This window comes from Athene cunicularia (genome assembly GCF_003259725.1).
Source record: "Athene cunicularia isolate RWA chromosome 3 unlocalized genomic scaffold, athCun1 chr3_part1, whole genome shotgun sequence".
Lineage (NCBI taxonomy): Eukaryota > Metazoa > Chordata > Aves > Strigiformes > Strigidae > Athene > Athene cunicularia.
Genome location: NW_020799097.1, coordinates 64,400,877 through 64,426,715, shown reverse-complemented (window position 1 = coordinate 64,426,715; position 25,839 = coordinate 64,400,877). Strand labels below are relative to the sequence as shown.

The 25,839-nt window shown below is 42.3% G+C and overlaps 2 protein-coding genes across 2 annotated transcripts in view; one reads left to right on the top strand and one right to left on the bottom strand.

Annotated features, from left to right (window-relative positions):
• TXLNB (taxilin beta) overlaps nt 1-1,037 on the top strand; it is a 28,926-nt gene extending 27,889 nt beyond the window's left edge. Inside the window, exon 9 of the mRNA XM_026844746.1 lies at nt 152-1,037. Within this exon, the coding sequence (XP_026700547.1) occupies nt 152-964 (813 nt within the window). The 3' untranslated portion in view covers nt 965-1,037. The remainder of the gene's footprint in view (nt 1-151) is intronic.
• A 17,253-nt stretch (nt 1,038-18,290) lies between these two features.
• The window catches only part of HECA (hdc homolog, cell cycle regulator), a 37,421-nt gene continuing 29,872 nt past the window's right edge, over nt 18,291-25,839 (bottom strand). Inside the window, exons 5-6 of the mRNA XM_026844542.1 lie at nt 25,451-25,605; nt 18,291-22,741 (exon numbers count right to left, since the gene is read on the bottom strand). Of these exons, the coding sequence (XP_026700343.1) occupies nt 22,577-22,741; nt 25,451-25,605 (320 nt within the window). The 3' untranslated portion in view covers nt 18,291-22,576. The remainder of the gene's footprint in view (nt 22,742-25,450; nt 25,606-25,839) is intronic.

Genomic DNA, 25,839 nt, shown 5'->3' with positions numbered 1-25,839 from the left:
CTGTAGAGCAGTTGGGGAAAGCCAGCTACCTGGCAGAGTCCTGTGAGGGCTGCCTAGATCTCAAACTGTTTCATAATTGACAGTTCAGTTCCACCAATGAATTGCATGCACCTAAACAGTCTGCACCTTTGTCTGATGTCTTTGACCACAGAAAGCCATGAGGTCCAAGGAATATGAGTGCTTTGTGCTGAAAATCCAGAGGCTAGAGAACCTTTGCCGGGCTCTGCAGGAAGAGAGGAATGAATTGTACAAAAAAATAAAGCAAGCACAGTTCCCTGAAGAGGTGAATGGAAATGGCATCTTAGAAGAAGAAGACGACACTGATATAAGTCCTTCCTCCTCTGAGCAGGCTAGCATTGAGCTGCACGCTGCTGACAAGAGCATGCTGAAGGAGCTGGCTGAAGCTTTCAGGGTGTCCCACAAGGCAGAGGAGTCCCTCCCAAGCAACAGCAGCAATCCAGAGACCTGTGACACTCAAACATGTAATGCTGTCCTGATACCAGAGGTCCCCTCCCCTCTCACCCCACAGTCAGAGGCTGGGAATTGCTGTGAGCAGCCCAGCATGAGCACACCAACGCCCACTGAAAACATGCCAGCACCCACTGGGAGCACGTCAGTGCCCACTGAAAAAATGACAACACCCACCGAGAACGTGCCAAACCCCACCAAAAGCATGCCCATGCTTCCAGAAAGGGTGCCAACACCCACAGAAAGTGTGCCAATACCTCCTGAGAGCATGCCAGCACCCACAGGGAATGTGCCAAAACCCATTGAAAGCATGCCAGCAACCCCCGAAAACATGCCAACACCCACACAAAGCACATCTACTCCCCTTGGGAATATGCCAGTACCCACGAAAAGTCCACCAAAAGCTGAAGAATGTGTGGATGACCCAGCAGAGAGATCTGTCCAAGGTCAGTCCTCAGAGCAAACAGGGGACGCAGACATGGAAGCAGTGGATTGAAGACACTGGTGTGTCCAGGCTTGTCTTCTACAAGCCACAGCTCTACTTTGTCCTCTAAATTAATACCTTTTTTTTTTTTTTTTTTTAAAGAAACAGAAAGTGGGTGCTAAAACACACTCACATATCTGTAGGCAAATGTAATGCACTTCTCTTTGCTACCACTATCTGGTAATAATGGGTCTGCAAATTTTGCTGTCCTTCATCTGCTTGAAGCATAATATTTTCTTAATGACAGGAAAATACAACGAAATTACAGGATCTTTTTTTCCCAGGCATAATGAGTCATCTAATTCAGCAAAATAATTTTAAAGTGTTGAAGTTTCACCTTTCAAAAATTATTGCAATTCACATACATATATTTAAAGACTCATAATTAATTGTATCTGTTTGTTATGATGTTGCATAAAAGATGGCCTACTTGGACACAGTGATTTTAATAAATGAGGCAAAAGAAATCTGTAATTACAAAGTAAAATACTGAAACTATTAATGTGGTCAGCCATATCCAAGGAGAGGTGCAATAACAAAAGATTAATCTTTGTACGAGTAAACTACGATTCATCAGTCTGGCCTGAACACCCACAAGCTATTAGCCTTGCCTTCAATTGGTCTTTTCTGCTTAGTGTTCCAAAAGAGGTTTTGCTTTCAACAGAACTACAAGGGAGGGGAGAAGATCTTTTCTAAAAATTCCTCATAAAATGACTGAAAACAATGGCAATTTCTAAATTGATAGCAATTCCCAAGGTAGGGGTCACAACCTTCTTTCTGAATCTAACAGAAACCTGCTAGTTTGTCATACTATTTGGGATCATGAGTCCAACAGAGGGGCTCGCGGCTGTTTCCAGCTCACAAATGAGGTCAGAAGTTCAGAAGCTGGTTGCAGATCCCAACTTCTAGACCAGAAGCACAAAGCAGAGTGGGGCTACAATAGAAGGTACCAGGAGGTATTAATTCCAGAAGATACCCCTGAGATCATGCTTCTGGATGGTGCCATTTCTCCTAGCCACAGCCACAGGAACCTCCACATCTTCCTCATGGCCCTGCTGCATGTGCTGATGCTTCCAGGAGAAGGGTGAGCACACCCACCTGTCACCTCATTCAATGGCGTGGAGCACAAGTACCAGGAAAGCAGGAATCCCTCTCTCAGACACCTTTGGGAACCGGCTACATTCTCATCCCATCTCTTGTCTAACTGGCTCTTCCCCTCTGCCAACACACAATTACTTAATAATGTAGCCAGCTTGTCAGAAACTGATTGATTCTGGCACCAAGATGAAGAAAGAAGGGGGCAAGAGAGGGTACCTACCCAGACAGATCTACTGTTTCAAGCAAGAGAGTAAGAAGACTGTTTGGAAGAAGGTTAAAAAAATCCTGTTGACACATTTCTTGTTTCTCATCCCCTTCCAAATTCAGTCTAGGCCTTTTGGAGTCTGAGCTGGATAGCTTAAGAATTTGAAAAGGGCAATTAAACAAGATGTCCAGAGGCTGGAAAGGGAAATGTTACAATCAAACAAATCCATGTTTATAGACAAATCCCAAGAAGCCCCTGAAGATAAAGTGACTCATTCAAGTTGGAGTTGAGATACAGGTGAACAAAGAGAAAAGATTCCATCTTTGGCAGGCTGTGGGAGACTGTAGTCACAGAGTCCTTCCAGCACACCACCCTCCAAAAGTGGGGTTTGACCCTTTGCCTACTGCCAATATGGTCCACACCCTGGTTAACTATGTCTGTGTCTGCACTGCTTGGTCCAGCCTCTTTGAGAGCTAACTGTTGGAGTATACCGTGTGATTTGCAACAGTTTGTCTTGATATGGCCTTACAAGCGGCTGTTATGGCTACAGTTTTCAAATGTGTATGCCTTATGTTAGACACCAAGACCAACAGGATTTATTTCGCATCTTTAATCACCTGGAAGTAGATCATTCAAGTCTTAGTCACCTTAAGCTCCTTTTATAAGCAGTAGAGAATAATAGGCATCTTGTGAGGACAAGTCATCTCACAGTAAGACTGGTATCCAAGACAGAAGAAATTACTTTCTCTCTGAAGATGCCCTTTCTCTTCACTGATTCTAAAGCCAGTCTAATACAACTAGCTTAAATTTAAAATGTCTGTTATTAGGTGTCTAAATTAGGCAAGATGTATACCATCAAATGTCCAGATTCAAAGCCCCAAGCAAATGGCCTTCTCTGAAAAACAAGCTGTAACAAGCAACAAGTTATGTGCCTGTGAAAATGTTAACCTATAACAAACCCTTATCCTAAGATAAAAAGTTATACTCACCTGATTTACTTTTTCTTAGTTCCCATTGACTTAAGTCTGTAGAAATATAGTTTCCATTATAATTTTTGTTTGTTGTTAGGGTGACTTTAAAAATTAATGCAATTTATATACCCATTAATGTTTTTATTTTTTTCCATTCTTGGTCTTGTTTGATTCTATTGCCATTTTAGTAATTACCTGCATGAAACCAACTTATTTTTCTTCAGGTAGGCCCTTAGAATGCCTTTAACTGTTGAAGTTTTCTTATACATTCAAGTATTCAATTACATAATAATAATGATCGACATGGCCTTGCAACTTTAATTTTGCATAATCATTATGGTCGCATCTTTAATTACATAATTGTTGCCTCACACCTTCCAACTTCAGAAAGAAGGGAGACAAGGATTCTACAGATAAAAACTTCCTACATAGTCATGATTGATTCTTACAGCATCATCTCTCATGAATAATTACACAGCCTTCTGGGAAAATCACTCCCACTCTATTCCGCCCTCCTCATTTTTGCCCTTTTAATTCTTGCATCTAAAACTGCACTCACATACTTGTAATCCTTATTGCTCTGTGAGTTTCTACCCACATACCTGTTGCTTCTCTTCTTCCCTACCATCTACCAACAGCATTTTATCCCAGCAGTTTCCTCCTCATTCTCAGTGCATACATACAACACTGAGAGCACAGGAGAGTGACCCTCCCACCTCTTAGTTCCAGTATTTGGCTTTGTGTGTTTACTAGAGATGGGAGAAAAAAAAAATGTAGGGAAAATTCTGACTGATCCCAGGCCCAATAGAGCATTTAGAATCAAACTATGGGGTTCGTTTATGTGTCATCTCATGGCCTATAGAGCTCTGGGAAGCTAGAGTACCCTCAGGAGAGGCAGAAAATCTACAAAAGTTAACCATGTACCTGTTCATCATCCATTGCATCAGACTGGCAGCTTAAACCACCATCACCATCACAGATTTTTGTGGGTTAACCTACTTCCTCTCATTCTTCTTCAACATTAATTGCTGACCCCCCTCTTCTCTCTTCTTGTATTGTACATACAAAATTCCCTCTGCATGGTAGGACCATCCTTGTGGAAAGCCTTTGGGATTGCAGCCTGCACATCAGCTCTGCTGCACTTCCCTCAGGTACCTCTGCACCCAAGACAGAGAAACCCACCACACTTCTGTGATCATTCAGAGGCAGTTAAGTAGCAGTGAGACGTGCGTCTTCCCTGCTGTTCATCCTTATCATCACTCCTACTGATACTGCCAGTCTCATCAATCCTGGTGTGTGTTGTGGTGTGTGGTTGCCTCCTTCAGTCTTGCTTTTATTTCATGCAGTTATTCCCATAGCACCAGGCACAGATTTGGGGGGTGAGAAGATGTGATGGTGGCTATATCCTCCTTACTAAAACCATCCATTGCTGTGCTGCTTTGCACCAGAAAAAGCCTTTATTTACACAAGTTGCAAGGAAAGAACAAAAATATTTTCCCTTTCTGCATGGCTGATCTTTGCCACCTCAAAAATTTCACAGCTACCCTGCTGGACATGTAAAACACGAGATTTTTCAATAACCCAGAGTTTATCCAAATGTAAGGGGCTTTTCATGATGACAGCTAAAATCACGTCCATGATGCTAACATGACCATCTCACCTAATTTCTGATCCCTTTGGCAGACCACAGTAATGATAAATCTTGTTGATGAGAGATTAGTAAGAAACAGCTCATCTGTTTCAGCTTAACTTTTCCCACAAAACTGAACAGAAGTAGACGCAGGCATGGAATATACAAACCAGATGACAGAACTGCAGCAATAGTGCAAGTGACCCAGAGCAGGGACTTGGTAAAATACAGTAAAACTTTCATTCTAGACTTCACTAGTAATGTCATCTTTAAATTCACTTTGTCAATCTGATTGCAATCAATCACATATGCCGTCACCTCCGAATTCACACCACCCCTCTCTCTTTGCAATGAACATCATTGTGCTCATCAGTATTGAATTTAGACTTTTCTTTTTACTTTATTAGGAAATGGCAGCAGGACTCGTTCCTCTCCTAGGCCCACACACTACCCCTGCATTGCTGTTCATGCTAACTTTCACCCATGACCTTTGCTGAGCCAAGGGGCAAGCATAAGGAATGGAGATAACCCTGCCCTCGAGTCAGCCTGCCCAGCAATGCGGGATGTGCCACCTGCATGAGGAATTCAGGAGAACAGGGAAAGGCAGACATGGAGAAGGGGTGTTTGCTGTGCTGGTGGGCTCCTCCTCCCCTAAATTTTTTGCACTAACATGGTTCACTACTGTGCAATGCTGTTTGTTCTACTTAGAAAAGACCTATCACACCTCTTTCAAAGATGCAGGAAGAGATGATGGTTGTGGCTTTGGCAAGACAGTGCTAGGCCAGTGCTCAAACCCCAGGGAAACCCAGAAATGTCAACATCCACAGTCCCCACTGGCCTACAGCTTCACATGGCTGACAGCTCAGGTTGCCCTGCAGCCCCGGCCGCTGATCACACTTGACCCAACACAGTGAGTCAAGTGGTAGTTGTTTCTGGGCTGCAGACGGCTGAAGAAACCATGGGCCGGGTCCCCTGCCATAGGCATGGCGGGGAGCAGCAGATATTCTTATGCTTTGGTCCTGACCTTGGGAGATAGATGGCAAAGAAAGATGTCAGGGTATATGCCATTTGTGAGCAACTTTATGCATCAACAAAGTGGCTTCCACACTCCTCATATATTATATTTGGAGATGGTTTGAAAGAAAGGTTACATGAAAAAACAAAAGAAGCAATGGTTCAGAAATAAACCCAGAATAGTGTATTTTACAATATCTACATCACACATGTATGGACAAGGATCTAAAGAGAATGCTCTTTGCCCCTATTCAGAGGAGTCACATAATGACAAAGCAACTGAAGTCATGCATCCAGGCTAGGGCAGTCCTGGATTTACCCTGAGGATGCAAGGAAGGCATGCACATACACCCATTCATGTTGGCTAATATTTCATGTACACTGATCAAGAAAATAAGTTCTGTATTAGTAGAATAATCCTTTTGTCTGAAAAAAAAAAAAAGAAAAAAATAAAGAAGAAAGAAAATAAGGGTGGGGGAAAGAATGTTCGGGAAGCCCTCTTATTTGCATGAATCATTGTATGCACCGATTATCAAAGTATACCACAGAGACTGCCTTCAGAGGATCCCAAAATGCTTTTCAAGCTCTAAATGCTAAGGAATGACTTATGACTTCATTTTGGGCTGAGGGCCAACCGCTCTGGGTTGTAATGCAACAGCAATACACTTCAGAAATACAGAGTTAGGACAGAGGCTTTCACTAGGTATAAACCATCAGCGCAGAATCCAACCACAAATGCCTGGTCACAGAAAGAAACCTTTTCAATGACCAGTTTATTCCCTAATTGCCTTTTTTTGCCTTTTTTTTTTTTTTTTGTACCTTGTCCTGATAATTCTGGCACTGCCATCAGCAGAAAAATAAAGGTCCAGCTCTTTGCAGGTGTAAATCAGAGTAGCTCCTTTGGAGCCAGCTGAACTCCACACATTGAAGTCCGATGAGAATCCCATCCAAGGGGCTGAATTACTGGGCCATTAGAAAGTCCTCTGTTCCTATGAAGCAAACATTTTACCCAGCTGATACTTCAGGGGCCCTGAGAGAGACAGAATGGATTTACTCAATTAGAATTTGGCCAACACACTGCATTTAATGAAGCTACTTTTAGGAAAAGTGCCAAAAAAGCAATCTTTATTGACCACAAGTGGCCACAGCCTTCATTTTGCAGCTCATCCAAACACCAAGTGCTGCAGTGCCCCTCCAGCTCACACTCTCTCCTCAGAAAGGATAAAAGGCAGAGCACCATTTCGTCAACCGCTTCCCCCACTTCCTGCATCTTTTCGCTCTTTCTCACACTTCTCCCACCCAATGACGGGTCTAAACCTATTCTGCTTGCTGCAGTTCGCTGGATAGTCCTTGTTAAAAATAGAACAAAATATGATTAGATTCAGGTTTCATTTCACACGAGATCTAGGTCAGGACTGACAATACCATTTGAGCTGCCGCAAGAGCTCTGTCTCCACCGTGGGGGAGGTCTTGCTCACCAGCTTATGGCTCTGCAGACCCCTCCTATGCGCCAGCTCAGGTTCTCTGATGAACCAGTCTAACTCACGAGCCCAACAGAAAAGTAGTCCAACTGAGGAAAAAGGGATTATTTTCCAGCATTTTAGAGTGTTGATGGATAAAGTGGGAATAGCAGCAAGCTACCAGGTCAGCTCAGGTGTACTGAAATCCTGCTCACTTACTACTTAATTGCAGTGCTACCTAAAGTGTGATCTTCCTGTTGCCACAGCTGGAGACAGAATATAGGACCAGATGGATGACTGTTGTGAGCAGCAGAGTATTTGTTATTTCTTAAAGCTACTGCTGAAGGAGTCCTCCTTCCCCCCCACTTCTGCTGGGTATCACAGCCTCCTCTCCTGTTTGAGTGCTGGCACCCTTCTGACCAAGCTGTGGGATGGTTTGGGGTTTAACCTGGCAGAAAACCAACCTTGCAAAAGAAAAACAATATTTTTTTTTGCTGGTGTGACTCCCAGAACTGGCTTATACAGGGACAGGTTTGGGATGCTAGTGCTTTACTCAGTAGAAGCTTAGAGGAATCGAGGGCTTTTGAGCATCCCCGTGCCCCCACATATCAGTAACAGTCAGACCATGAACACTCACTTCCAAAGCTGGGCAGTTTTCTAGACCAAAAACCTACCTCGAATGGCAGGCTGTAGCAACATCTACCTTTGCAGCCCAGAGGGAAAATGTGCTTCATATGACACCACGGACCCCTTAAAGAAAGGGTTATGGTCTAGGCACAAGGGGACTGGAGAGATCTCTGAGGTCCCACCATCACGTGTCAGCTCAGTGAGGTGTGCTGTGGACACAGGGCCGGGCACCTTACTAAAATGATTACAGGGCTGGGAGAACTGGCTTGTGCGACTCAGGCACATAGACCACACCAGGCCTCAACAAGACAGGGAACCTTTCAAGGTATCTCCCAGCTTTATTGTTCCATGATTTGCCCAGTGTCAGCAACATTAAAGTCAGGCACTGTGATGCTCAGTCCCCTTTTCAATCCATCCCTTTGGAGGGTATTACTCAAAACCACACAAAAAAGCAATATCTTTTTAAAAATCAGCATTTTCTGGGGTTCATCAGTTTTCTGGAATTTCTGTTTTCTCAGTTTAGGTGGTCCTGGTGCCCCACAGCTAACACCAGAAAGCTTCAGCCTACAAACTGCCACCTAGTTCAATTTCTGAAAAACAATGATGTCACAAGCTGAACAACTCCAGTGTCACAGTGATCATAGACAGAAAAAGCCTTAAGCAAGTCCCAAGGGGAGAGTCAAGTTGTGCTAGTCATCATGTTACTCAGCTATCTCTTCCTGGGTGTTTCCACCGGTTTCCACAGAATCAAAAATAAAATGCCAGCTTGAGCAGTAACATGATTTACAGTTTCTCCCCCGTTCCCCCATTCAAGGCATTGCTCCCACCTACACACTGCACCCACTGCCCTTGCCAACATGCTGCTGCGCGGCTGCACTTGAACTGGGTCACTCAAACAATTCAGGTTAAAAATACCCCACCACCAACTCCAGAAAGAGCTAATTTTAACTCAGATCATTGCAGTGTTCCAGTTGGGTGTTTTTGTGACAGTATCTCACGAAACTATGACCTTAATTCTGGTCACAATAACTGCTAATTGAACTTCATCCATCTTTTGCTTGTAAAGGAATCCACACATTTGGATGTTAACTCTGGAGCAGAATGCTGTTCTCAGAGTTGATGGTAGCCTTTCCATTAACTATTTTAGCAGACGTCTCCTGGACTGAAAACAGAATTTGAAAAGTTGTATCCCTCTACACAAAAGACAAAGAATACACAATACCCAAAACACTATGATAATGACCAGCTCCAGCATTTCAAACTGTGCATTATATCTTCTGCTCACAAAGAAAATGAAAGCTCTCGTGCTTCCATGTGGACACCCTGGGTTCTCACACACAAGAACAGGTCATGAGCCAGCAGCAAGGTGACTGCTCAGACTCCAAGGGTCATTTCTTTGCTCCCAGTCATTCTGGTAGATCCTAATTTTCAGCTTCCCTCAGCAATATGAATATACTGAGTTTCTTTCTTTCTTTGCTTATTGTACTACAAAATATTATTAAATCAATATGTATAGACCACAGCATCTCAGAAAACAGAAAACCCATTTTTCTGTTACACCAGAGGCTGAATGTAATGTAAAAAAAATGAGGCATTTGCTTCAAAGAAAGGGAAAAAAAACAGTGTCATCTGTGCCACTTTTATTAGAAGCAGCCTTTTTTTGTGGGTTGGTAATGCAGTGTTACCTCCTGAAATTCAGGATCACATCTGAATGACGTCAACTGGAGACAGTTTTGGTTTTAAATATGTGCTTTTAGACCAGACCACTGCACAAAACCACACTTTTGACTGGTGCTATTCTGTAAAGATAGAAAGTCTGTTCAGAAAAGTCTTGACAACAGACACAGAAGCTTGACATAGGATCAGGAAGAGATGGACCTGTCAGCACGAGGGATGGCTTACTCAGCAGCAGTTCTCTGCACCTGCCTCGGTCAACCCATTCCTTTCTCATTTTCTGCATCATTAAATACACCCACAACACTTTAAAATATAGATTAAAATCACTGCAATTTACAAGCATGGTACACAACAGCATGATGTTCAGCTAGCTCCCCTGAAACGAGATTGAACTTCTCCTTCTATAAAAGATCACATTTACCTTGTGTGCGCAGAACAGTGGCTGCCATTAACCCACCCAGGCCTTCTACATCTTTAGTTTATGATGTTTGCTATTATCTATTTCTATGTCTCTATTATACACATACCAATAAAGATTCTTGATGGAACACAGTGTCCTCTGCAGTTACTGGTGAATTAATGTATCCCATATTAACATCTTAATTATATATTAATGCAGCATACCATATGATGTAGCATGTTCTATTATAGCTATGAAGCACACAGACATGGAGAGCTGTAGTAAGGCATTTTAATGGTGTAAGCTTTGTAACACCACAGCTGCAGGGATACACTGCAACACTGCTGCTCTGCTTGGTGCCCTTCTCCCCCAGGGAGGAGCTGGGATCCTTCCTGCACCCTGGAGAATCCCACTGGTAGTAGTAGGTAACAGGGGGAGACGTACAATGCAGACATCAGGCTGTGCACCTGAAACCCCTGCATTATAATCCCTGATTTTGGGACCCTCTGTCTCAGACAAATAAATGATCATTCTGCCTCATCTTCCTGCATGTAAAAATTGAGTAGTGAACATGGTTGTGAGTTATTTTGAGTGTAAGCAACATTTACTTCTCAGTAAGATCAATTGCTTTAACCTAATTTAAAATGCCATAAAAAATTATAAACATAGAATATTTTATGTTGGTAGGGAGCTCTAGAGGTCACCTCCCCTTCCTAAGGAAAGCAGGACCAATACTGAACTTACATCAGGTTGCTCAGGTCCTGTCAGCTTTGAGTATTTCCAAGGACAGAGATTGCACATCTCTGGGTACTCGTTCCTGTGTTTGATTACCTTCACAGTGAAGTTTTTTTCCTTCTATCTAATTTTCCTTGGTGCAGCCCATGCCCTTGGCCTCTCACCTTGTCACTGTGCACCGTCTTCTCCAGAGCCTCCCATCATGAGTTGAAGAAAACAACTCATTACCCCTGAGCCTTATCCAGGCTGAACAAACCCAGTTCTGTTGAGATTACACGGGACAGCCTCATTTCATGACGAGCCCACATACATGCTAAACTGCAGCAGTGAGTTCCCTGCCTGCTCAAACTGCTGCTATCCAAGTGAAGCAGCCACCACTTCCCATTCACCCCCCAGTCTTCCCAGTATCTCACCATGAACTCCACCACAGCTTAACCCCTCACCAATTTTGTCAGCGTACCAGCTTGTGTGATCATTTCCTAACCCAGCCTGGTGCAAATGCATCAGGCAGCTTTAGTTTTATTTAGGAAAATGCTCAAGCAAACTAAATCATTTTGACCTGATTTGCTTGGGGGATGACTATGTAGGCAGCTGTGCCAGCTGAGTAGAGGAGCAATAGTTGGCAAACAGGTGGGTTCATCAGGTCTGCTGAGAACGCAAAATCCTCCCCCCCTGCAGTTGCAGCTCCAAAGGAATGTGTGACACAGCATCAGCTACTTGGGCCCTACCTCCCATAAGCTCAGGTTCCTATGCTTGATAAAGTTCTTCTCCTCAGGCTTTGGCAAATCTTTCCAAGTCCTCAGCAGAGTATTAACTGTTAACAATAACATTTACACAGGTGTATGAACTTTCCACATGTGCTGTTCCTACTTGCCAGGCAAAATGTTACAAGGATTAATAATAAGAAAAATACAGCACCATGAGAACTTGGTTAAAGCACACCTGTGTGTGTTACATTCAACCACAGAAAATGAAACAAGCAAGTCTTTTCTGATCCTTAAAGGTTAAGAAGCTTAAGTCAGTCTTGTAAAGACATTTTATCTTATACCAGCCTACCACTGAGAAGCTGGAATGGAATGGAATGGAATGGAATGGAATGGAATGGAATGGAATGGAATGGAATGGAATGGAATAGAATAGAATAGAATAGAATAGAATAGAATAGAATAGAATAGAATAGAATAGAATAGAATAGAATAGAATAGAATAGAATAGAATAGAATAGAATCACTATTACAGTTGGAAGGCACCTACAACAATCAACTGCCTGACCAATTCAGGGCTGATCAAAAGTTAAAGGGCATTGTTACTAAGGGCATTGTCCAAATGCCTCTTAAATACTGACAGGCTTGGGGCATCAACCACCTCTTTAGAAGTCTATTTCAGTGTTCAACCACCCTCTCGGTAAAGTGCTTTCCAACGTCCAGTCTAAACCTCCCCTGACAGACACAGCTTTGAGCCATTCCCACACATCCTATCACTGCATAGCAGGGAGAAGAGATCAGCATCTCCCTCTCCACGTTCCCTCCTCAGGAAGCTGTAGCAAGCAATGAGGTCACTCCTCAGCCTCCTTCTCTCCAAACCAGACAAGCCCAGATTCCTCAGCCTCTCCTCACAGGACATTCCTTCCAGCCCCTTCACCAGCTTTATTGCCCTCCTCTGGATGCCTTCAAGGACCTTCACATGCTTCTTAAATTGTGGGCCCAGAACTGCACAGAGTACTCAAGGTGAGGCCGCACCAACGCTGAATACAGCTGGATAATGACCTTACTTGACTGACTGGTTATGCTGTGTTGGAGGTTTGCCCTCCTGGCTGACGGGCCTCACTGCAGACTCACATTGAGCCTGCTGTCAACCAGCACCCCCAGACCGCTTTGTGCAGGGTGGTTCTCCAGCCACTCCTCTCCCAGTTTATACTTGTGCCCAGCATTACTCCACCCTAGGTGCAGGATCCAGCATTAGGACTTGTTGAATTTCATCCTATTAATCATTGCCCAGTGCTCCAATCTATCTAGGTCCCTCTGCAAGGCCTCTCAACCCTCAAGAGAGTCAACAGCACCTTCCAGTTTGGTATTATCAGCAAACTTGCTACAGGTGCATTCAACTCCTGCATTCAGATCATTGATAAATATATTGAACAGAAACATACCCTACAGGGCATCTCCTAGGGGTACTCCAACCAGCAAAGTCTGAGCAATAAATGTGTGACTACTATTTTGAAGTCTGTTGGATATGTATTTTTGTTTTAAAAACTTCTGTCAAAACAACTCAGCTAAGAGTCACAGTCACAGCTGATAGATTACTTAACTGCTAAGACTTGTGAGGTGTCTACTACTTGGTCCCAAAAGCCAGAGGCAAGGTTAAGAGACTATGATGAACTTCACATGGTTTGTGCCCTCATACTATTAACTCCAGGACTCAAAAGCCTGTCTGAAGTATCTTCCGCTGTGCTGGTGCAGTGTGCAGCTATGGCAGTCAGAGGGAGCAACAGTACTATGGAGGAAAGTCAGGCTTATTTTGGGGTCCTCACTACCACACCACAGGTTTTCAAAAGTGCAATACAGATGTTTCTGGGTATTGTTCATCACTTTCCATTTTCAAATTGATGCAGTTAAACCACCGAAAGTTCTCTCATGCACACTTATCGTGCCCTGACCTCCAGAAAAACAATCAGAAGAAAATGAGAGTTCACAGTTATACTGTATTTTTTCTGAAGATTATATACATCCACTTCAAAATTTGGCCCACTCTCTCTGGCTTGGCTCACAAAACAACATTTCCACTAATCAGAAACTGAGCACAGAGAGAAGAGAGGATTCAATAATAATCTGGCATGGAAAGTCCAGCTTGCTTTAGGTGTAGGTGTGTGTTTGCACAGAGGTAGCAGCTGAGTGGCAAAGGGAGAACTGGGCAGCCATGCTCTCAGCCCAGGAGCAGAACAGGGCTGGGCTCTCCAGCGGTCCTCTCCTGCCAGCACATTTTCATCAGAGGTGGTCAAACACGGAGCATGCCAAAATCCACACAAACCTCCAGTGCGGCCGCCACAACACTGCCATCCCTGCGGAGAATGCCAGCACACAGACACAATCCTCAGCAAAAGCTGAGTGCAACCCACAGACTCCCCTCTCAAGGTGTTCTTGCATTGGGCTGTGCCCAGTGCTACGGGCACTAACTCTTCTGGCCCTAGCAACAGTAATGACAAGAGACACCAAAGGAAGCCCTTTGTACTTGACAAGAGCTTCTCCCAAGCCAAAATTTATATTTCAAGTCAACTAAACTAGTCATCCAACACTTGATTGAAGCTCTCCCCGTCTTCACCAAAATGTGAATTCCGCCCTTGTCCCAGTCTGTTGTGTCAAGACATTCCTCCCTCCAACAGTGCCCTACTGTACACTCTCCAGAGAGCAAGTAAAATGTTATTTCTCACATCACCTCTCTCATGCCTTCAGCCTTCAGACAGATGTCCTCACCTTACTGTACAAGTCAGATTTCTGATTCTTTTCTTCCTGTGAAAGGGATTTAGAGGATAATCCTCATTAATAGGAATATTATAATTCTTATTAAGAATTTCTTGTTAACGAGAGATCGCCAAACACATGACTAGACTAATTTATACAGTGCTTGTTCTCAGCAATACCTGCACACTGAATTTCTGATGTCCAGCAATTACCAGAAGCACTAGTACAAATCCTCTTCTGGCATAAACAGGCACACCACCATAGACTTCAGGAGACAGGACAGCTACGTTGCCAAAATCCTGGCTTGGCTTCCCAGCTCTCCTGCAAGCTACTACCTTCTCATTTGTTCCAGACACAGGCAGCTCCTGAAACTTCTATTACTTCTTCCCAAAGAGCAGAAGGATGGCTGGGTGATCCTGCTCCACCTGCTGCATAGGTGCTCCACCTCCACAGGCATGATGCCTTGCACGAAGCAGTCACATCACAGCAGTAACAGTATGCCCCCGCCGATCTTCCAGCACACAAGTAATGGAGTAAGGACCCGCAGGAGACATCTGTGTCGTGCAGGGAACTTGAGCCAGCTTACAATGTTTTATGTTCCCCTGGGCAACAGGTATTATGCCATTGACAAGCAGCAGGGGCAGTTGTGTTGTTCCTTTTTTTCTTCCTTTTCCATGCAAAATAGTCCTCTGAAGCAGGTCACAAGCATATTACAGATGAAGGAGGCAGAACACAGAGGCAAAATAATCCAGCTTAGTCATACCTATGCTGGCCCTCTCCAGAGCTGGCTTCAGCCTCTCTGCATTGCATCTTGTACCTGCAAGCAGAGATGCGGAGTCAGCTTGGTGGGTCTGGAAGGAGGTGGGTCCATGCCCCCTTCCCCCGGGTGCAAGCAACCCTTCAGTCCCAGCACGGGTGGGAGGGAAGAGGTGAAGAAGCAGAACAGGGACCCTTCCAGCCAGAACCACAGGAAGTTAAATTCAACAAGGCACAAGCACTGCCAATTTTTAAGTAAGGACTGCTTACAAAAACATCAGGAAAAACTTCCATAAAACTGTGAGAGGAAACGCTCCTTACTCCGCACTTGACTTCTACTCCAACCAAGGCGGCTGCTGCACCGCCTTCAGCAGTGAGCTGCAGCCTACGCGGTATTTTGCTACCAACCATTCAGTTCCCATGTCCTCCCCGGCTGTCCGCCAAGGTCTGCAGCCGCCTCTCTTTCCACCGTCGACCAGGCCAGCCAATCTAGCACTGACTGCACCGAAGGGAAAGGCTGCCTGATGGTGAGGAAAGACGCCCACGCAGTTCAATATATTCTTTGGCAGAAAATTGAGAATAAAATGCAGGCTAAATTCAATTACTATTTGTGTAACTGGGGTATCCTGGTTACAGAGCTTGTAACCATAGCAATCATTTAAACAAAGCTTTAAAGAAAATATTCTCTCATTATTAAAATGCTGATCCTTGATTCTGATTCAGTTTCTTGATCTTCTTGTCTCTTAACTCCAAGGTGCTGTTTGTCTCCAGGTCTTATAGAAGACACAGTAAAGGAAAAGCTCAACTCAGAGCCTTAACTAGTATTTGTGTCTTGTGCCAATATAATAATGCTTCCTAAACATACGAATATGAAAGGATTGGTTTGTCACGTGAGGATTGGGAGGTTTGTGAACGTTATACAGGTAATCAGCTAGCAGGGATGTTTCTTAGAACAAGTCCCAAGCAATTAACCTGAGCCTACTATTAATCACATTCCAAACATAAGGTATTACTTAGGTTGGAGCCAAACTCATTTAAAAGCTCAGGCACTGAAAAAAAAAAACAAAAAAACCAAACCACAAAAAACCCCACCCACACCAAAAAAGGTGTAAGAATTTAGCAATTGCAATTTATATTGTTTAAGTCTCCTTGATTTTATGGCCGGATTACCTTCTATCTCCAAAGACTCCATTCCACAGTTATGACTCTTGTATTAGTTAAGAGTCACGCAGGCATCACACAAAGGCAGCATTGATTTGTTATTCTGTAACTCTTATTTGGATAACTAGGGAGATTTTTATTTTGAAAAGATCCTGCTGAAGCTTTTAATTTTTTTCAACTGCTTGTTAAAGGAGCATGAAGCCAGGAAAATGGGACACAGAAGCAGTTAAGATGGATGTGATCTGCACACATGTTTTTCTCACAAGAAAACAAATGCAGTGCATGTTTAACAAAAGGGAGTAACTTCAGAGTTACATTATACAATGGAGCCAGATGTCAACTCTTGAATATACAGCACTCCGGGCAGGTACACTACAAAAAGGAAACCTTTTCCTTCATGGAAGGAAGGAGCAGATTTCTTCCTGGAACATGGCTTGAGAGCTACTCCTAGATGCCATCACGGCTCGTTCAGTCCTGTCAGCTTTGCTCAGATGAGCATCACATCAGGGGGCCTGTGGGTTAAGGGGCTATACTAGTCACTGTAGTTGCTCTGCACATCCCACTGATGTTGGTTGGACATTGCTGAATGCAAAGCAAACGTGCAGGAAACCCTGTGACTAATACACGCATTTAAGGCCTGAAACTACTAATGTACCAAGTCAATGACAAAGCACAGCAGCTGCAGCCTTAACAGGAAAGCAGGTTTTGTTTTATATGGCCAGGTTTTACTTGCATCAGAATGAACAGAAGTTGTTTCACAGAATACCGTCAGAATAGAAATCAAATACGAATATAGCTGTGTGAAACCTGGACATGTATTTTTAGGTGCACACACCCACACACATATGCAGCCTGAATAGTTCATTCCCTTTCTCTAATACAATCATGGATGCCTCCAGCAGGAACACGAGCCCAGGCATGCTCCTAACCCAATTTGCCTGTGACACCCCTATTTTAACTATATACTGTATCATGTAACAGCTTGAAAAGCTTTTTTTTTGGTGACTTTTTCTTTCCTCCACATTCTCACAATGCTATTCAGTTCTTTTTAGCAACACAGTAATTACCAGAGCAGACCAAACCTGAAGTTCTGCAGCTTAGTGCTGAGTACTAATTTAGTTTTCTCATTTAGTTTCTCATTTTCCCCACATAGGCTTAAGGCTTAAATCATGACCTAAGATCCCTTCAGCAAAATATCAATATGGAATCATTGCATTCACTTGCAATTACTTGATGATAGCTTATTTACATTTCCACCTCATAAACAGATCTTCATATTTTAAGAGGCAGCTATCCAGAGTGCTTTTCACAATCAACACACAGTTTTTCAGCTTCAAGGTTATTCAAGTCAGCCACAGTATCTGCTTCCAAAATTAAACCCAAACAGCTACGGCTGGGTCTTTAGAGAGTGTTTCCAATCTCCAAAATCACACCTCAACTCTCTTGAGCCACAGACCAACTTCCCCCACAGCAGTATTTGCTTTACCTTTTGAAAGGCTGGACTGTCTTGATCACTTACATCCTTCCTGAACTTCTCTGTGGTAATATGAAAAGGCTGAGAAAATCATGCTGTAAGCATATGGAGCAAGGTCTGCTCAAACGCATGATTAGATGATTAGTCGGACTGCTGAAAATTTTACTCAGGAAACAGGTATTTGAGGCTCCCTCCCTTGCAGTAGTGTTTCAGAGGTAAATTCTTCTGTCCTAAAGTGGGAAACGGTTTTGCCTAGTGCTACTGTGTTGCACTCTTCTCCACAGAAGCCCTTCTGATATTTCTCAGGCACCAGAGGGCATATTTCTATTAACAGATTCAACCAGAAGTGAAGGATTCAGCACTACGTCCTCTATTCATCCTCACTGTCAAGGGCCAGTGCAGCACGCAGGCGTTCCCAAAACGGCTCCCGCAGGACATGCTATGCTACAGTAGGAGCTTTTCCAATGTCAACAAAGTGAACAGGACTTCTGTTTTGCAAGGGGACGTGTCACACCCCCCTCCTTCTTTTAGTACAGAGGTCTTCAAAATAACTACATTTTAATTGGCACCGAAAATCTGTTTTCACTGTGTCCTTTAATATTAAAGGTGACCAGGCTAAGTCTCTCTATAAAGAGCAGGTGTAAGAAACTACTCAAGAGAAGAAGGGGGAAAGAAGAACCCACACTGTTAGCTGTCTGGTATTTATTACTTTTTAATACAGAGAAGTCACAACAAAATATTCTCTAACAACACACGCAAATGATATCATAACTAATTATTTTAATTTCATCAACATTCATTTCCTATGTACATATTCTTCCATCTGTATAAGTGCAATCCAAGAATGCCTCAAGAAGCCTTTATGGACAAGTATATTTTTGAGGGGTTCTCTCACCAGTGGCCTTACAACAACATGTGTCCTTGGTTACCTGGTACAGCAAAATGAAGAGTATATGAGAAAGGAAAAAAAAAAAAAAAAACCAAGAAAAAAAGAAAGAAATGAGTTAGATGCCTCCCTTGTACAAATATTCCCTATTTTCCCAACTAAATTAAATATTAATATACAGCTAACTACTGGAGATGTTAAAGCAAATAGACTATAGGATAGTCTATGGGCTGGCTATAGAAAACTGTAGTTTTAATGACTCTGCAGCATTAGACAGAACAAGAGTTTCAGGCTGTTCACCTTAGATGTCAAACTACACATCAGCATGTGAGAGATGTCCATTGTGTTAGTTACAGTTATCAAAATTTAAACATCCTACTGATGAATGAATTCGTTTTTACACATCCAAAATACAAAGTCTATCTAAATGCAAGCCTCTGCTATGGAAAATGGAGTTAACTACTGGAAGGAAAAGCATTTGCACATGCAACTCCCATTACTATCACAAGGAGTATCGTGCACTTCAGAAGAACAGAATGAACCTCCAAATCCAGAGGACTGTATTCTCGTTTACAAAACGTATTTCAGGCACAATTTAATCTGAACACAGGCCAGATTAAAAACAACACACAGCATCAGAAAAATGAAAGGTAATGAAGAATAAACTTTAGCCAAACAAGCAAAGCAAGCAGCTCCCTAGCTAGTGAAATAATTTCCCCTTTGAAATATTTAAAAGCTCATGACTACTTCCAGTGCTTGTCAAGACAGAAAGCAAACCAACTGTGGTCTAGTTTAACTTCTGAAGTAGCCGTTAGGTCCCAAAGAAGTTACTTCTGCCTTCCTACTTATGCAAAGCCCAGTTGAAACTCTCAAGGCTGAAGGGTGGGCCTGACTGCTTGACTGGAATCTGATGCGTGTTACAGAAAATACACATCTTAGGGTAAACCAAGACCAGTTTTCAGCACCAACAAGAAATAGGGAAAGCATTCTTTACAAATTAGGGACAATTTATTTTGGAGTTAAAGTTCAGAGGAATCTTTCTGTATCACAGCTGGTTTCCATTGAGGATCTTTTTTACAGTGCTACAAGTGCTGCTAGCCTCCAGTTGAGATGTTTTGAAAGAAAATAGGCATTTCCTCAAACAGTAGGTAAGATTCACTTAACAGCAGAATTAAAAGAAAAAGCTGATGAAGAACTAAATTGTGTTCTTGGATAGCTTTGTACATAACTCCTTGTCACTGTTAAGACTAAATATGCTTTTCCCTTCCCATTTTCTTAATCTGCTGCACTCTTGGTTTTGACTTGAATATACTGTACAACCTTTCATACACTTGTGTTTTTAAAGCTGGCCAAATTCCCTTTTTCTATGTCTACTCATTCTTGATTGTCATATGTAGATGCATGTCTGGAGAGGCACCTAAGTACTTAAGAACAGAATTATAAATTAAGCTACTCTAAGGAAAGCAAATGAACAAGTATTTAAAAGGACTCCAGATCCCACTTCTCCCCTACCATGTGCGTTGTACAGTGACACCTCCCTTCACCAAGTGTATGAAAAAGTGGGTACACAATGCCATGTAGCCTATGTGGGAATTAACACCCTAGACTCACTGCATGAGGGACTGGCACTCAAGACTTAACACTACAATAACAGATGCATCCTTTAATTTTTCTCATTACAGGAGCTTTGTCTTTGCTGTGTGATTTCAGACTGCTGGAACAGTCTAGCCATTGTCTATCTGCTCTGGTTCTTGCAGTACTGCCAGGCAACGCAACTCCAACGTTGTTAGCCACCCTAACTCTATCGGGTTGCTCAATGCACCATCAAAGCTGAGGGGCTCATCCTCCCTGAGGAGTTAATTCAAAATATAATTTGATTGTCACCCATAAGGGAATTCCACACTGCACAGCTAACCAGGTTTTATCTGCTAGACACCTTCTTCCAGCCCAGGTATGCCTAGTCCAGCTCCTGCTCCTATGGGCAATGGTTACAGTGCTGGTCCCACTGCAACTGGGCTTGGTCTAACTTGGTTTGTGGTAACCACACCAGGACAGTGCTAGAAGTCTCTCAAAGTCCCTTCCATAATTCTCCTTAAAAAGTAAACAAATTTTCCCAAAACTGTCACAAAATGAGATCATCTGCACAAAACCCCAAGGGTGTGCTCCAGACCCAAATCCAAGCCCAAAAGTGAGGACAGGAGGGGAACACCAGTGATGAAGGCTACCACAGCCTTCTAACATGGTTGTTCAGACCACCACCAGATCACCAGTGTAACTGTATGAGATAGACAGTCCAGATGTGAAAACCATTAAAGTGAGCTGGCTGGCTTCTAAGGAATTACCACTCAAGTTAGCAGCAAGTCATCTGTGCCAACAAAGCCCTCTGTGCAGCTTGCGTATTACTTGAAAAGTGGCTAATGCTAAAAGGAGCTAATTCTGCAGTGAAGAGAGCCAGGAAACAAAACTGTGAACTTGGCATTTTTATGCACAAAGAAACTGGATATTCAGATTGAGTTTTATGTGCACATTAATTTTTTAACTTAGCAGAAAGCATAATTCTCAGTCCAGCATATGAAACACTTTTTTGTCTTCTGACATTTTTATTTTCTTTCCCAGAGCAGCAGAATATCAGGGTCATTTTCAAGATCATGATTTCAACAGATACACTCTTTAAAAAGCTTCTAATTTGGAAAAACAAAAAAAAATCAGAAAAAACCTTGTAAACAGAAACAGATCCCACACCTCTCGAGTGGACAAACACTCCATAAATACACTATGGAGAAAAGCAAGAAAACTCAAACTTCCCTAAATCTCAACTTGCTTGAGAAACCAAGCAAAAGATTAATGACCTATTTTAAAAATTTTATTTAAGGGAAAAATGGGAACAAAGATACAACTGCAGAGTCTACAGGGCCAAGCCCTCTGACACAAATTCACTGCCTAATGCATAGTTTATTATGTACAGCACAGAGGCATGTAGAAAGTAAACATTCTAAGTTTGCTTTCTTAAAACATCTCCAAGTTTCTAGATCCTGGACTTAATATAATTTTGAAAGACAAAGGTGCAGCAATTCATTGTTTCAAAAAGTGATGCCATATTTTGTACTCAGTATCTCTCAGCTCTTACGGGTCTGACAGCCCAGATCCCAGCTCCATGGTACTCCTGCCACACTAGTCACACCAGTTCGCAGTAGGCATCAAAGCCTCAGTCACAGCAGACACATACAAACACACATCCCCTTTCAGCTCAGTCCGTTCCTTCCTGAAAACATCTATGAAGAAACACCTCTAAATAAAGCATTTTAAGATTTCCAGCTTGTTTTGGTATGAACAGATGACCCAGCTGGGCACATGACAGCCCTGGTGGAAGCAGCACTATTGCCGTATAGTCCATCAGTGAGGGCAATGCACATCAAACGCACACGGCAGGAAGACACTATGCCAAAAAAAAAAAAATTCATTTCAAGATTGCGTTTTCTGGCATACATTTACATTCACTTGTCACAATACCTTAGTTTACCCCGACTCAGGAAATCTGAAAGAAAGCCTGCTGAGGTGACTGGTAGTGCAGGGCCAGCTCCTGCACCCGTGGGAACCGATGCAAAAGGCTGAATGAATTCAACAGTAACAGGACAGTTTCTTTCCATGGATTTCCCATTTCCACCAAGCTGAAGGGACAACAACCCTACACAATTATCCACTTTCCAACTGAACATATTTCTCTGTCCTGTATGTCTCTCCACATCCTTCCTATAAACTGTATTACAATTATACAAAAAAATAAAAACAAATCATTTTTAGCTGAACTTTTCCCAGGGTGGGAAAGTTCCCCATACCTGGGATATATTCAAAGGCCATTAAATTGACTTGCCTTCAATCTTCACAGAGACCTTGTCAGGAGGATTCTGTTTTTAACAACATGTATATATACATATTAATATGTACACAGACAAAGAAGCTGCTCTTTCAGTTAGAAAAGAAATTAAATTTCATCACAGAATGAATCCTATAAAAAGATATGTAATAAAGTTGAAATACCCATAAAATAGCTATTACTAAAGCAAAGCTTTCGTCAATAAGCTTCCAAAACTTTAAATGAAGAAAATGGCTTCACGAAGTGGTAGTCTAGATTTCCACAGTGAGGACACTGCTGGACGTTGCTGTATTCAGAGAAATACTGCATGCCAATCCGTACATCTATTACTGGCTTCCCACAGTGCTTACAGTTCAGTCGAGCCTGTAAAAAAACAAAGAAACAAAGAAACAAACTCTTTTGAAATAACCAAACTCACCTCCGCTCCTTGCCTCTGAAAGAGAGAGCATCACACACAGCCCCCTGCCCTGCCCTCTCCGGCAGGAGAAGGGGTAAGTGAGGAAACTGGCAGTAATGGGATCTGCTGGTAAGGACATTCCTCATCTGGACTTATAACTCGCAGGCATACACAATGCTTTTAACATGAAAGACCGCCACCAAATTCTGGAGAGTAGGTTACCTCCCACTCTGACTGACAGGAGGTAGAGAATTTCAAAGTTTATATATGCAAACAATTGCATTGTGTTGCTTAATCTCTGAACCAATTCCTCAGTCCCCAGCACAGGAAGTGCAGCCTCAGCACATCATTAATGAAGCTCCAAAGCAAAGAGAGAAACCTTACATTTGTGCCATGCAGCTGAACCGTTTAGGTTGCCGTTTGAACATGATCTGTCTATGAAATATATCAGCATTTTAATCTTTTGGCTTAACAAATTTATAACTCAGTCTACTTTATCAGCATGGCATGGTATTGTATCACTTTAAGTATCTATTTAAACATTTATAATACATAGTTTATACAAACTAAACATCACTTCAAGCACACAAACCATTCTACAAAATTCAACTGAGAAAGGACCAGTATTAACTGGGTGGATATGAGAAATAATTAAAGGTCAAGGGTGAGGGCAGACAGAGCTATTAATGTTCAGCAATAACAAAAAGTAAGCCTTCAGAAGAGATCTAGCTGAGAAACCTGGCCCATTTGATGCAAAGAAAGCAACAGGTGGTGTGAAAACTCAGCAGGCCATTTGAAATAAGAGAAGCAGAAGGGATTTGAGACCGTAAAGAAGTTTAAGAGTAAAGGTGGCAAACGAACAGCAAGGGCATGAGCTGTATCACAGCTTAACCTCACAGCCCAATACGCTAATGAAAGCTTCAGCTCTTCATTGAAAAGAACAAAACATTTTCTACAGCAACCTTGATTTAAGGAATTTTCCTGGGATGAGGAAAGAAAGAAATTATTCAAGTACTATTACTGTTGAGACAAGACTCAAAAAGAAACAAGCCATCAGCTCCACAGCCATCTGCTCTGCTTGAAATGCAGAAATTCTAAGAAGTACAATCTAGTAGGATATGAATTTGTATGATTTTCTTAAACAAAGTTAAGAAAAGGGTTATCTTCCCCCTTGCTACTGTCCAGCACATCAGCTACCTGCTAGCAGCCTGACAGAGGCTGCAGTTCATTATCCTACATGCACATTTGTGATGTATAATTAAATATTTTGAAATAAGGTATGGAATTATACAAAATAGAAATTAGCAAGGCAATTCAGAGTTAAATTATATACCATATTTAAATGTCATCCCTCTATGCACAGAATCAGCTGTAACAATCACAGTGAAACAATAAAGCGTATTATCTGGCAATCACAGTCACTGCAGCTAATGATTTCACAGTCAGTTCTATTACTTAGCATGTACTGTCACACTGTCCATTAATCATATAATTAAGGCTCTTGTATAACGAGACCTTAATTCTTGTCTTGTACATTCAACAGAGGCAATTCAGATTTAAATTTCCTGGCTTTTACAGAGGTAGCAAGACAGCATCAGTGTTTTACTTTTAAAACTCCCTATGTTAAAAAAAAAAAGTTACAACATCAAGAGGCACTAAATTTGGAGGTAATATCTATCTTTAGTTCTAATTGTTATCAGTATTTTATCCAGTAGCAGCAACTCTACTTGTCTTTTCAGCAACACATTTTGGTAAATACGTTGAATTTATAAAATGGATTTCACATATTGACAAAACTGTATTTTATAGTGCTCTTAAGCATACACGGTACCATGAAGTGACTGTACTTTGAATGAATGCATCTCTACCAAGGCTTCTGTTCTCACCCAGTAACAAAACCGGTGTGTCCAAAGGCAACAGCCTACTCCTGAGCATCCCGAGCAGATCACTGAGCCATTCCCAGATAAATGCCTTTTCCATGCCTATCTACCCCTACCTACACAATAAAAGTGCTCTGCCCATCGCATGGACAATTCTCTTGGATGCTGATGACCCTACTGCCTCAGGCCGGTGTCTACTCTGGAGTAACCTCAGGCCTTGGATCTTTCTCACCCAAGGTACAGATGAGGTGAACGTTTAATGAAAACTAAGCTGCTTCAAGCTGTGGTGGAGTACCATCACCAGACTCAGTCGCAGCAAAGATTAAGGAGAGCATGAGCACAGAGACTCTTTAGACCTTTCCATTCCCTCAGCTTTTTTGCTACAAGTATCTTACAATAAAACACAATTCAAGCAACTAAAAGAAACCTGAACACATGAAACCAGCTAAAAACGTTCAATTGTTATTAAAATACTACTGAAATTACATAGGATGCCAAAGATACTTGCTAGGGATCATCCTAAGCATTAGACTGAATTGTGGATGCATTTGAAGGGGCTTTATTAAAAAAAATTAAATAATAACCACTGACCATTGCATTGTTTTTTGTCTAGCTATCGGACTCTGTGCCTCATAAGACAAAGGGACAGGGACGCGGTCAGCTTTCTTGTATTGCACTTATAGGCTAGAAAAGAAGGATGAAAGAAGGGAAGGGAGAAGAGGAACACAAACCTTGGCTTTACTTATCATCTGTTGGAATTTCACCTTAGGAGTCTTATTTATGTATGGTACTAACCTGACAACAGGGAGATGCTGCCAGAATATCGTAGGTATACATAGTTCCCAGCTGATGCCAGCTTCCATCCCATCGGGACTTGCACTTAATGCAGATAATTTTGTGAACCCCTTCTAAGCAGTCTACACAAACAGCATAGAGGTGCATAAGCCTTCCTGTGGACAGTAAAGACACTTCTTAAGGAGACGAGAACAGAAGATTAAAACAGACATTTCCCATTATCTGCTCTTCAGTAATACAAATCACACTTTTTTCTTTTTTTTTTTTTTAAAAAAAAGGGTGAATGATAAAGTAAAAAATGTTTCTCTATGGGAAACACATAGGGCTTGACTGAAGCTATTTTCCATGAATGCAAAACTCAGGAATTAGTCATCACCCTGCCCACCCTC